The sequence below is a fragment of the Spermophilus citellus genome (genome assembly GCF_964194105.1).
Source record: "Spermophilus citellus genome assembly, chromosome: 9".
Lineage (NCBI taxonomy): Eukaryota > Metazoa > Chordata > Mammalia > Rodentia > Sciuridae > Spermophilus > Spermophilus citellus.
In genome coordinates this window covers 11,862,123-11,875,682 of record NC_138191.1, presented here as the reverse complement: position 1 = coordinate 11,875,682, position 13,560 = coordinate 11,862,123, and the positions used below count along the sequence as shown (strand labels likewise).

Sequence of the window (13,560 nt, the reverse complement as noted above, 5' to 3'; positions counted from 1 at the left end):
ACATTTATTCACGTATGCAATATGTTGCATATACGTGTGGTCAATAAAACTAACTTAAGCAATAAAACAATAAACACAAATTGGCATTATGGCAACACCTGAGGGGGAAATGAGGTGGAGTGATACAAAGGAGCACTGGGGTAGGGGTAGGTGACTGATAACGTTTTAGTTCTTGGGTTATGTCACGGGTTATAGGTATCTATTGCATTATAAAGGAAAGGAAGAGGAGGCAGAGGCAGGAGAATCACAAGTTCAAAGCCGACCTCAGCAACTTGGTGAGGTCCTAAAAGCAATTTAGCAAGACCCAGTCCCACAGATAAATAAATAGAGCAGAAGATTTAGCTCAGTGGTTAAGTACCACTGGGTTCAATACCCCACACCAGGAAAATAAATAAATAAATAAATAAATAGGTAGATAGATAGATAAATAAATAAATAGATGGAAGGCAGGCTGGAAGAGGAGCAGGGACGGAGAGGTTGAGGACTGACCTGGCTATCATATATCTCTGCTACTTGTTACAACTCTAAAGAATAACCACCAGGCACATGTAATCCCAGCTGCTTGGGAGGCTGATACAAGAGGATCACAAGTTCAAGGCCAACCTCAGCAACTTAATAAGACTGTGTCTCAGAATAAAATTTAAAAGGCTAAGGATGTAACTCAATAGTAGAGTGTTTGCCCAGAATGCCCTAGGTTCAATCCTCAATAGAAAGAGCTGCACTTTATCTTTGAAGTTAAGCAGAACTATGCAACTTGTTCTAGCCAAGATTTGTGAAGAGAAATTATCATTTTAAGGCTGACAGCTCTGAGAGATGCAGGGCATCCGCCAACATAGTTTGAGACAGGGTCTCACTACATTTCCCAGGTTGTCCTCCAACTGGAACTCCTCTTGTTTTAACGCTCCCCCACCAGTAGCTGTGACTACAGAAGGTGTAGGCCACCACCTTAAGCTATAAATCTGTAATATCTTTGACAGTGTGACAAGGACACAGAATCTGATTACCTTAAGAGTTGGGCAAGTGATGACTTTTAGGTGGAAGGGAAGGGTTTATAGTCTAGAAGCATATGGGAAGTTCTTGAGGTGCTGACATTTTATTTCTCAAGCAGGATGATAATGATACAGGTATATGCCTTGTAATATTCATTAAAGTGTGTGTGTGTGTGTGTGTGTGTGTGTGTGTGTGTGTGTACAACAAACCTTTCTTTTTTAAAAAATAACAAAGTATAACTAACTCACTAGAGACAGATGCTGGGCTGGAGTGAGGTGGGGGTGGAGGGAATTTCTTCCACATGCTTCTCTCTTGGTGCACATATATACATACTGTCAATTTTCTGTCTTGGGTACATTTTGGAATTATTTTGACATGCACTGTCCATTGATGATGAATCTAAGTCCATCAAAAGCAATATTCTATCAAAACCATCATCTTACCTTCTCTTCTTTGTTTTTGCAGTGCTAGGAATTGAGCCCAGGGCCTTGTGCATGTTTAGGCAAATACTCGAATTCTTTTCTATACCTATCAGCACTCCCTCATCTCCCAATAACTTTCAGCTCATCACTACATACAACTTAGCCTCAAACCAGCCCCCTCCTGTACCCCAACATAGGTTATATTGTAAGTGGAAAGTGCATTTGGCTGCCATTGCTATCTCCTGCTATTTTTCTCTTCTGCCCTCACTGTATCATTGCCAATGTTAAAATAGTCCTTACTGGTCCTACCGTTATCTTCTTAAATCCTCCAATTCCTGTTTTCTACAGCATATGGAAATTCAGTGATGGAGGAAGTTGAGCTAAAATACAAATAAGACCCAAAGTGGGGAAGAGAAAGACTGGAGAGAGCAAGTGTCCAGCATCCACACAACCCCCCTGGCCACCAGCTATGGGCTCACTGTTGCTTCCAGATGTCTGAATAGTTCAACCCTAAAATCCCATCCTGATAGTCTATTTATAAGTGATTGAACATAAGAGAAGACACTAAGATGTTTCAGCTGATGTGCAACAGAAACAAGCCACACTCAAATTGCAGATGCATAAGCAAAAGAAATGGCTGCTGTTGTTTTAAGCCACTTCATTGTGGAGTGGATTGTTATGTAGCAATAAGTAACTGACACAACTCCCATGGTGTGGATTTAGACCTTGGTTGTCCAAATAATGCAAGAGGACAGGGATATTTTTAATGGGATTGTAGGGATGGTTTGCTTTACCAGGATCCATGTTGGCACAAGTGTGGAGAAGGGATTGAAGGGGGGCCAATACTAGAGACAGAAGAGGGTTAGGTCTGAAATAGAGGCCAGAGAAAGCCTTGTTATATGACTCATCAGTGTTAATCACAAGCCCAGATGAATGGTTTTGGGCAATCTGGACAATTATTTTCTCACTTTTATTTGTTGAGTCGGAATGTGATGGCATTTGAAGACAGGGTTTTTAAAGAGGCAATTAAGTTAAAATAAGGTAATTAGGATGGACTCTAATCCAATATGGCTGGTATACTTATAAGAGGAGGAAATTCGGACACAAAGAGAGACACCAGAAATGCACTGCACTCAGAGCTTAGACCATGTAAAGACACAGAGAGGTGGCTACTACAGCTAAGGAGAGAGGCCTCAGAAGGAATCAGACCTCAGAAGGAACTAGAACTGGGCACGTGTACCTTCAACTTCTAGTCTCCAGTACTGTGAGAAAATAGGCTGGCATTGTTTAGAGCACCAGTCTGAGCGTGGGTAAAGGAAGCCCCATGGAGCTAGTGCCACATGTGACCATCTCAGGCCAACAAGACATTAGGATCAGGAAGCTGGGGGACTCTGGAGAAAGCTTGTTCTCTCCTGAAAAGGAGCCACAGGAAATGATGAGCCCTCCTCCCTCGGCTTGTAGGTAATGCCTGGAATACCAGTCGCCATCTTGAACTCAGCCGTAGGACGGAGCCTGGTGGAGAGAAGCTAATGAGTCAGTTAAGCATAAATCCTACCCTCTTTCTAGATTTTTTACTTCGTGAAGTGATATATTTACTTTTTGTTTAAGCCACTTTGAGATGGGGTTTCTATTAGTCACCACTAAATGTGTCCTATATCAACTAGACCTTAACTAAACAAGAGTCAAGGGCAATGGGATTGGAGGAGGTGGCACGGGGAACAGATTGCAGAGGAAGTAGGAGGTACAATCAGTGGGACACAATCGCTGACTGAATGCTGATGGTTAGAAGAGATAATATCCCTCAAACAGGTCTACCATTTTTCTAGACTCTTAGGTTCAATCAATCAATTGTAGACTGTTCCATGATGTGTGTACTACTAAAGATGGGTTGCAAAATGATACTAAAGATGTCAAAATATGAAAAAAATACATCTCAGAATTAATTTAAAAAGAACTAAAAGAAGTATATATTTTCTCTGTGTGTGTGCACACAGTTTTTCTGGGTTTATTTAAGTACAAATGAAATACACACAGGAGTCTCCTATTCATTTTCTTCACTGTGCAGCCTGGCATTGGAGCTGGTGACTCTGAGGGCCAGTAGGGTTTCTTTTTTCATGATGGCTCTGAGGTTCGTGGAAGAAATACTGTGAGCAATCTCAGCACAATAAGACTTGTTGCTCAGCAGCAGCATTTCCAGATCTTTGACATTGAGAACCAGGAACTTCCAGAAGCCACTGGAAGCATGGGCTTTACTTCCTTGTTGCTCCCATAACCAATGTTGAGAATCAAGCTGTGACCCCTCCAATCTTCTCGGTACCCAGTTGTGGCTATCCCTGGGTTTCTATTGGTTATACTTTTGACATATCAACCTGGCTAGAGCTGAATGAGCTTCTTGTTCCTCTTTTTGATGACCTCGGACTTCGTGAGAGGTCTGAGACTGTGATAATGCTGAGCAGGAGATTGCTGGTACCACTGCAGGCAGTGCAGGGGGGAGAGGGGCAGAAGTGGGCATTCCTTCATGGGCACTGTTTTATTTTATTCTCTCAATATCTATGAGTGTTTTGTGCAAATCTATACTTCGGACTTAGAAAGATAAAAAATACTAACTTAATCAAAGAGAGGTTCACAATCTTTTCCTATGGTTTGCAAAATTATCAGTACTGTAATGAATTAGGGATGTGGTGTCACTGAGGAGGAGCCGATCGCTTCCATTATAAGCTGATGGGATTTGGATAACCTTGGGACAGGAATGATATAGGAGCTTTGACACATCAAAAGTTTTTTGGGTTTTTTTTAATGAATTTAATCCAAGTTCAATGTGTAGTAAAGTTTCACTAGTTTGTGGCAAAATGAGAAAATTAGCAACCAAATAACAAAACTTTGTATGGAACTACATTTATTGGAGCTAAAGACTTCTACTGATTCTGAAATGGTACCTTTCCTCTTTCATTGTTAAAGTTTCTTTTTTCTATGAAATGATGATGACACTAGATAATTAATAGGAGAATAGGAGAAAAAGTTTTTACTTAGCAAGAAAGAAAAGCACAAACAAAACCCCAAATCAACACCAACTCTTGAGAGTCTCCCCTATTTTTTTTTAAATACACAGGGCCATGAAATCCACAAATCTAGGAACAATGCTAGGAAATGAGCTTTACTATTTGTCCTGCTAATTCCATCATCATCACTGAATATCTTTCCTGTCATAACCAGACGCCTCACCTCCTTGGGCATCATGCCAGGGGAGGGAGAGTCTGGAGACCTGGACTCTGCCCCTGTGCTTTCTCCATAAAGAGCTCAGCTCTCACCTCTCATTAGGAACCTCTGCAGAGAAAGATCCAGTCTCCACTCACTGGTAACTTCAGCTCCTGGCCCTGTGTTGGTGGAAGGGGTTTGCTTTCTGTGAGTTTGGGGATCCCTTATTTTAGCTCAGGTCTGATTTAGTTTCCAGAGATGTGTGGAGTTAAAAAAAAAAAGCAGGGGAACTTTGAGTCTTTGTAAGGAGACAGGAATAAAGAAAAAAAGACAATCAAGACAGTGACTTTCATCTTGCTTTTTTTTAAGACTAACATGACCCAACTCGGCTTCCTGCTGTTTCTCATTGTGGCCAGCAGAGGATGCAGTGCTGGTGAGTCTCCCTGTCAGGGGTCCAGTCCCCCCAGCTCACCTGCACACAGCTTTCAAAGAACACACACTAGGCAGGGTTGCTTCCAGGAAGGGGGACTCGCCTGAGCCAGAGATGACGTCTTTGAGATGCACAGGGGCCACCTTGTTGCTGATTTCTGGCCTCTGGAGGGACCTGGTCTCTAGCAGTGAGAGTATTGCTAAGACATATCCTGGGTCTGGTTCTTTGTCTCTGTGTGGTCCTGAGGGGACCCTTGTAAGAAAGGTGTCCTCTCTTCACTATTTCCCACTACCATGGCCTGCAGTGACCTTGGTAATTGTGTGGTATACCCTGTGCCCAGAGAATGTTCTCTTTATAGTCTTCTCTATATAAGAATAGCAATGGCATTTTAAAATCTGTATTTCTTTTAATTGTTATTTATCTATTCATTTTTTAAAAGACAAACACCTGTTTCTTTCCAGAGTACTGGGGATTGAACCCAGGGCCCTCTACCACTGACCCACATCACCAGCATGTTTTATTATTTTTTATTTTGAGATAGGGTCTCACTAAGTCACCCAGATCACAGGTGTTTACCACCATGCCTGGCTGAGAAAAGCATGTTTCTACATATTATCTCACTTGATCTTTACACAATACTAGTTATTAACTTCCTCTGAGGCAGAAGGAAACTGGGGCTCAGGTGTGGCAAGTAGAACCCAAGGACTCTCCCCTGGAAGCCTGAGCTACTTAGGCCTGAATCCCTCTGACTTGAAAGCTTGTGATCCTTCTAGCCCTCCTTTTAGACTGGTTTGCAGAGTTGACGCTCCTGTACAAGGTTCTTCATTCTGTGCCCCTGCTGGTCTCCTGGCTAGAGTCTCAGCTCTGTCACCTCACACTCTGCCTCAACCACATTAAGCTACCTGTATTTCTTTGTCAAGTTGGGCTTTGCTTCATTCTTTTCTCCAGGTCTTTGGACATGTTTTTCTCCTGCCTTGAATTCTCTTTTCTTTCTTCCAACTGATGAATCATGTCTATTCTCTCAGAGTACACTGTAGTGTCGCCAGAACTAGAAAGCCTCTGTCACTAAGTCATCCTACCCCCGACAACCCCCAGCTCCCTTCAGACTCCTCTCTTCTCATCTCAGAGTCTTTCTCTTGTTCTCCTGAGCTTATCCTTCATTCCTTTTAATAAAATTTTCTGTTGGTTTTGGCACCTCCCTCTAGAGGTAAGTTCCTGGGGATGTTTAATTTCTTTGAATGCTGGGTGCCCAGGGCAGGGCTTGGTCCTGTGGAAGGAGGGAGGTAAACCTGTGCTGGATGATGGATGATGCTGGATAGCTCAGGGTCTTTCAACCCAGGCAGCAAGGCTCTGTCACAGAGGTGGAGTGAGTTGGGGATTAGTGGCAAGTGAAGGCTGGGTTTTGTGTCAGAGCAGCAAAGAGAATGAAACTCTGCATATTCTCTAGCTATGAGCAATGCTGTTTCCAAGGAATGGACCTGTTCATTATTGTCTCCATCTCTGCCTAGAAGCTGCAAACAAATCAAAGAGAAGTACTTTGGTGCAAATGGTGAGTAAGGAGCCCTATCAGGATTTTGTCTTCAGTGAATTTTTTTTTCTTTCTTTTTTTTTTTTTTTTTTTTTAGCTTTTTAAAGTTCTTTTTTGGGTACTGGGGATTGAACCTGGGGCACTTTACCACTAAGCTACATCCTAAGCCCCACCCCCTCACCTTTTTGAGACAAGGTCTGTCTGTGTTGCTGAGGCTGGCCTGATCCTTCTGCCTCAGCCTCCTAAATTGCTGGGATTACAGGTGTGTGCCACTGCACCCAACTGTTTTTTTGTTTTGTTTTGTTTTGGGTTTTAGTTTAAATAAATGTGGTAAAAAGTATATACTATATATAGGATAAGCTTTGTCATTTTAACCAGTTTTAAGTGTACACTTCAATGGCATGAATTACTTTCTCAGTGCTATGCAATCACTACCACTATCCATCTCAAGAAAATTTTCATTATTCCAAACAGAAATTCTATGTTCATTAAGTAATGGACCCATATTCTGCCTTCCCTAAGGCCCATGTAGCTGCTGTTGTACTTTCTGTCTCTATGAATTTGCCTATTTTAGTTTCTTCATGTAAGTAGAATCATAAGGTAACTGTACTTTACATCTGGTTTCTTCCACTTAGCATAGTGTTTTCAAGGTTTATACATATAGCGTGAATAACTAATTGCTTTCTATCAGTTGTTGATAGATATATATGTCAATATATGCACAACATAGATTGTGTGTGATGTGTGTATACACACTATTTTATTTTTCTGTTGAGTACGTCAGTTATTTCTATGATTCCTGTGACTAATCCTGCAATAAATGTTTAGTGTTTTAATCCTATTTTTAATTCCTTTGGGCATGTACTAGAAGTGGAATTGCTGGGTCATATGAAAATTCTATGCTTAATTTTGAGAGGAACGTTGCTGAGAGCTTGGATAATTCTGTGTTCGACCTCAGTCAGTAGGTTGTTATTCAAACTTGGGGTGTTTCACTACACCCAGGGATGCATAGTGACAGGACTCAGGAGAGGAGCCCTTAGGCCATGTTTCCAGTTCTCAGAGCTGTCCTGGTCACAGCACTGAGATGGCATGAGCTCACAGACAGGGAGGCTCTGGGCTGGTTCTCTCCACAGATGGCCTGTATCTCCTCCGGGCCAAGAATGGTGTCGTCTACCAGACCTTCTGTGACATGACCTCTGCGGGTGGTGGCTGGACCCTGGTGGCCAGTGTGCACGAGAACAACATGGCTGGGAAGTGCACGGTGGGCGATCGGTGGTCCAGCCAGCAGGGCAACAGAGCAGACTACCCAGAGGGGGACGGCAACTGGGCCAATTACAACACCTTCGGGTCTGCAGAGGCGGCCACCAGTGATGACTACAAGGTGGGTGCCACTGGGAAAGGGTGAGGACCTGAGTGTGGCTGGGCAGGAGGGGGGTTGGGAGGGGGGCTGCGGACATGGGGCTGGAGCAGAAGAGAGAAACAGTCACATGCCTCACACCCCAGCTTCTTCCCACAAGGCCATTAGGCAGCGGGTGGTGGTGGGGGCATGATCTGCTGGAGGTGGGTGTGTGAGAGCAGGGCTGGCCATCTGTCCCCCTGGAGCCCAGAGCTGTCAGCTCAGCTGAGGGAGCCCATGTGTGTCTTTTGCCCCTGTGGGACCTGGGCTGGTCAGTCTCAGTGTTGGTTGCTTTTCCAGAACCCTGGCTACTATGACATCCAGGCTGCGGACCTGGGCATCTGGCATGTGCCCAACAAGAGCCCCATGGAGAACTGGCGGAACAGCTCTCTGCTGAGGTACCGCACCACGACTGGCTTCTTCCAGCATCTGGAACATAATCTGTTTGGCCTCTATCAGGTACACAGGGCTGCGGGCTGGGACTGGCTTTCATGATATAGAGACAGGTGTGTGAGGTTGGGCAGGAAGCACCTTTCCATGGCCCTTTCATGTCCCCTCATCCTAATTTGCTGATGGCTTCTGTCCCACTATCCTCAGAAATTCTGAGCCAGATGACTCATAATAGCAATGTGGGGGGAACATGGGAGGAATGGAGGAACCTTAGATAGGGCAAAGGGGAGGGAGGGGCTCGGGGGTAGGAATGATGGTGGAATGAGTTAGACATCATTATTCCTAAGTACATGTATGAAGACACGAATGGTGTGAAAATACTTTGTGTACAATCAGCAACTTGAAAAATTGTGCTCTATATGTATAATATGTAATGAATTGCATTCTGCCATCATGCATAACACATTAGAATAAATAAATAATTTAATAAAGAAAAAAATAAATGCTGAGCCAGAGAAGATAAGAGACCCAGGAGAGAGAAGACTTGGGTGGGGGGTCAGACAGGGAGAGGGAGAGAGGGAGGGAGGGAGGGAGTGCACCAGTTGGCCTGGTTGTAGGAGAAAAGCAAAAAAGGAAAGATTCTTATTTTGCCTGGTTTTGAAATAATCTCATTTACTGAGAAAACATTGCTTTCTCTTAATGAATGATTGTAACCCCCAAAACCAAAACTTTTTCCTTATCCAATGATTTTGTCATTGTTGTTCCTTGTAGAAATACCCAGTGAAATATGGAATAGGAAAGTGTTGGGCTGACAATGGTCCGGCAATACCTGTGGTCTACGATTTTGGTGATGCTCAGAAAACTGCAGCGTATTACTCACCCAATGGCCGGAGTGAGTTCTTAGTGCTCCTTGAACTCTTAATAGCAAAGATGATAAATTCAGTTATGATAGGAGGTTACTTATTACCACAGCCTCATTCTCTTCAATGAATGTTACATGTATTGTCACATTTAATTTGCGCGACTACCCTTGAGGACTATTATGAACCCCACTTTATGAATCAGAAACCTGAAGCACTGAGAGGTTCAGGAACCTACCTGAGATCACAGTACACAGGCAGGAGAGTCAGTATATGGCCTGGGGAAGTTTAGCTCCAGATTCTATTCCTAGCTACCCCGTTATCAACCCCTCAGCAACTTATTGAGACCAAGATTCATGTATAAAGGGCAAATGGTGAGACAATTGTACTTCTATTGTGAGGGGTAAATATTTATTTAATGTTCATCTAATTTTGGCAGCATCACCTTTGTTAGGTTGAGCCCTATTCTATAAAGTTCAAAGCTGTTGTAAATATATCTAGGATTTAAAATTTTAAAATAAAAGAGAAGCCAGACATCCTAGTGTCTGTCTATAATCCCAGATGCTCAGGTGGCTGAAGCAGGAGGATTGAAAGTTTGAAGCCAACCTGGGCAACTTAGTGAGACCTTGTCTCATAGAGAGAGAGAGAGAAAGAGAGGGAGAGAGAGAGGGAGGGAGGGAAGAAGGGAGGGAGAGGGAGAGAGAGAGAGGGCGGGGGAGAAACTATTTGCTGCAACAATCCTTTTTACATGTTTGTTTGTGATTTCCCAATATTGTTGAATTTCTCCATACAAGCGCTGGTGAACAGAGACCCTCTCTGAGATCCACTTCTTGAGTCTGGGGTTGGGAAAAGGTTGGTGAAGTTTGGGGCTGGGCTGCACCAGTCATGACCACAGTTGTGCTGGCCTCCACTCTTGAGCCTCAGCCTGGCATCCACTCTCTCTGGGCAGCCTAAAGGAAGCTATTTCTGGCATCCTCCTTGAGTGCTGTTTTCTGCATCTCATTTTCAGACGAATTCACTGCAGGATTTGTCCAGTTCAGAGTATTTAATAATGAGAGAGCAGCCAATGCCTTGTGTGCCGGAATGAAGGTCACCGGATGTAACACTGAATTTGTGAGTCTTTGTGGGGACCAAAGGTGCTTGTGAATGAGGCTGTGTGTGTGTGTGTGTGTGTGTGTGTGTGTGTAAGAGTGTGGTGTGAGCATGTGGGGGGGGGAGCGTAACTTCCCTTCCTCCTTACTGAGTCAGACAATCTATACGGGAGAGGGAGATGTGTTCCCTCCTAGGAAGCAGCACTTAAGGAATTCATGAAGGAAGAGTCCAGCCAGGGAATCCAAGAACAGATGTTCATAAAAGTTGCAGGAAAGTCAGGAGGAGATGGTGTGTCACTAAGCTAAGCGTTGAGAAGTCTATGGGAGAAGATCAACACTGCCCATGGAGAATGGATGGGGACCACAGATCCCTCTGGATTTGGCCATTAATACCTTTGGGCTCATCAGCAGCCCTCTCATCACCACCTCTTCCTCTCCTTGTTTCCTAGCACTGCATTGGTGGAGGAGGATACTTCCCAGAGGGTAATCCCAGGCAATGTGGAGACTTCTCTGCTTTTGACTGGAATGGACATGGAACTCATGTTGGTTACAGCAGCAGCCGGGAGATAACAGAGGCAGCTGTGCTTCTCTTCTATCGTTGAGAACTTCATTCTACGGGACCCAGAGCTCTTCTCCAAGGGATGCGGTCCCAAGGATGGAGAACCACTTGCTAGTACCCGAGGAGAGAAAAATAAATCATATTAATTCATGCATTGGTGTTTGTTGGTTGGCTTTGTGACACTGTGTCCCTATGTTGATCAAGAACAACTTAGAGGAGGGAAAGTTTATTTTGGCTCATGGTTTCAGAGATTTAGTCCATGGTGGATCAAGTTCATTGCTCTGGGCCCCAGGTGAGGCAGGGAAGTTACTCTACTCATGGCAGCCAGGAAGGAGATAGAGAGAGAGAAAAGACAAGAGGAGAGGAGAGAGAAGAGAGTGGGCTGGGGCCTCAAGAAACTTCTGGGACACACTCCCAGTGACCCACCTTCTCCACCATGCCTGACCTACCTCCAGTTACTTGCCCAGTCAAACTAGGATGAACTGATTGGGTTACAATGCTCATAATACAATTATTTCACCTCTGAATATCCCTGAATTAACGCAGGATTTTTAGTGGGGACACCTCATATCTAAACCACAAGTGTTTTTATGAATTCTTTTCATGTAGGCAGTGAGCATTGTTGGAGATTCCAAAAGACAGTCAATGCCTCTGAACAATTCTACACCAAACAATTTTGTGCTTGGAATGTTGGGGCTTAGGAATCCAGACAGGGAATATGCCATCCCCAGAGCCCTTCAGGTAACCCTTTAAAATAGCCAGAGGAGTAAAGGGCAGGGAGGAGGCTTTTTGTCCTGCTCCTTCTTACCTCACACATATGGATGCTCAGTTTGCATCCTCTACCTGAAACTCCTAAAGAAGGAAATAGTCTTGGGGGGGTGGATGAGGGTGCAGCAAACAAGGAAGAGACACCCAATATCCATATCTGGTGTCTGACAGCCTTGGTGGTGGTATTCTCCTTGGGGAAGGATGGGGCTGGCAGGCCTCTGAGGATGACTCTTCTAGGGTGGTGGCTAACCCTCCTGGATCCCATCTTCAGGGCCTTGTTCAAAGGGGCCAATTGACCCAATCATCCCCACTGGGTTATCAGTACAGGTAGGACGGGATGACATCAGTACTGGACCTCAATTAAATGTTAGGCATTTCAAAGGGGGGGGTGGCTTTATTGGAATGAATAAATGGATATTCAAAGCAGATCAGGGACTCTGGAGATTGGATATAATAAAATAAGGAAGTAATCCACAGAGGGACAATTCTACACCAAACACTTGGAGGGTTTGGAGGCCCTAGCCAGAGCACTCCCTCTGTGAGCAAAGTGGAGGGATAAAGGAATTAAAGGAACTGCACTTTTAGGAGCCCTGAGGTGTGTCTGGATATGGAGTGTTTAAAGATCACGGACATTGCCTGGTTAAAAATGCACAATATCCTTGTACGGGAAAGAAGCTGCTATCTCTCAAGAGAGCTTGCAGAAAACAGGGGAAGGAATGATTTTGCAGCCACTGTGTGGGGTCTGGCACCTGAGGGAGCTGATTCCTGGCAAACCTGGGATGGGCCTGAAATACAGGTCCAGTTAACACACGCTGCACGACAAAGAGTGCACTTAAGTGACCAGCAGAAAATCAGATGTGGAGAGAGGTTTACACAGGGAACAACTGGTCATGAAAACCCACCCAACTCTACCCCTGCCCCTCCAACTTGGCTGTTTGCAGGACAGGCTGGAGGTGAGGTGTCTGGTCATGAATTCAGAAGAGCAAGGACAGGAGAGATTGAGTTTGGAGACTGAACTCAAGACCAGGAAATGTTGGGGTGGGAGGTGACATAGTGGACTTAGAATTGAGTCCACTCCACCACAAAAGTGGAATCCAGGGGAGATCCCTAGGGTACTCTACCACGCAGCCTGCGCAATGGTTTCATTAATGAGGTTCTAGGCATAAAGTTAGCTAGAAGAGATCGAAATAAAACACACAGACTCAGTTACCTTATTTCTATTGCTAGGTCCGAGACGGCTCCCCTCTCTGGCTCCCTCCTCTAACCGCCCAGCAGGGCAGCAAGGATTACTCAGGGCTAGCAGGAGAGAGAGAGAGAGAACACGCCGGGGAGTAGCCTTTTATTTGGGGAACAAGAGATTCAGGGGAGAATTTCATCCAATGAAGGTTGAGGGGGGCTGCACTCCAAGGTCAGGGTCAGTGATTGGGTCCCTGGGGTCAGTGGTCAGGCACACCCCCACACGGATGGGCTCTCTCATCAGGAAAGGGTCGGGAAAGCTTCAACAGAGCCAAAGCACCTCAGGCCCTTAACAGGAGTCACCCAATCACGTGTCAGAATGGCTTCCCACATATCGCCCCTTTTTTTCTTAACAATGAGGCAGCGGTTCAATCTCTGGAGTTTCTGGATCCTTGATTGGAAGATTCGCCATCCTATGATTACAACACAAAAGAGAATTAACAGCAAAGAGAATAATCCAATAATGTACCAAGCGGAGTGTTTAAGAATATTTCCAGGGTTGAATCCATTTAACTCCTTCAATATTTGGTTAGCCAAAGAAGAAGGATCTGAAAAATGAGCTCTATTATTTTGAATGTCTTGGATATGGTGATGAAGTTCCAGAATATCCAAGCTATTATTACTATTTTGCCAAATACCTAATAAATTGTTTTTAACCTCCCAATCCCAGAGAGAAGCATTGTACTTGGCAGCTG

The 13,560-nt window shown here is 44.4% G+C and overlaps 1 protein-coding gene across 1 annotated transcript in view; it reads left to right on the top strand.

Moving 5' to 3' along the window:
• Positions 1-10,904, top strand: part of LOC308655429 (intelectin-1a-like) — a gene marked incomplete at its 3' end in the record, with an annotated part of 158,386 nt that extends 147,482 nt beyond the window's left edge. The window contains exons 2-8 of the mRNA XM_081305551.1: positions 4,977-5,040; positions 6,485-6,586; positions 7,699-7,946; positions 8,262-8,420; positions 9,123-9,243; positions 10,221-10,324; positions 10,752-10,904. Coding sequence (XP_081161677.1) covers positions 4,977-5,040; positions 6,485-6,586; positions 7,699-7,946; positions 8,262-8,420; positions 9,123-9,243; positions 10,221-10,324; positions 10,752-10,904 — 951 coding nt within the window. The remainder of the gene's footprint in view (positions 1-4,976; positions 5,041-6,484; positions 6,587-7,698; positions 7,947-8,261; positions 8,421-9,122; positions 9,244-10,220; positions 10,325-10,751) is intronic.
• Between the last annotated feature and the right edge of the window lie 2,656 nt (positions 10,905-13,560).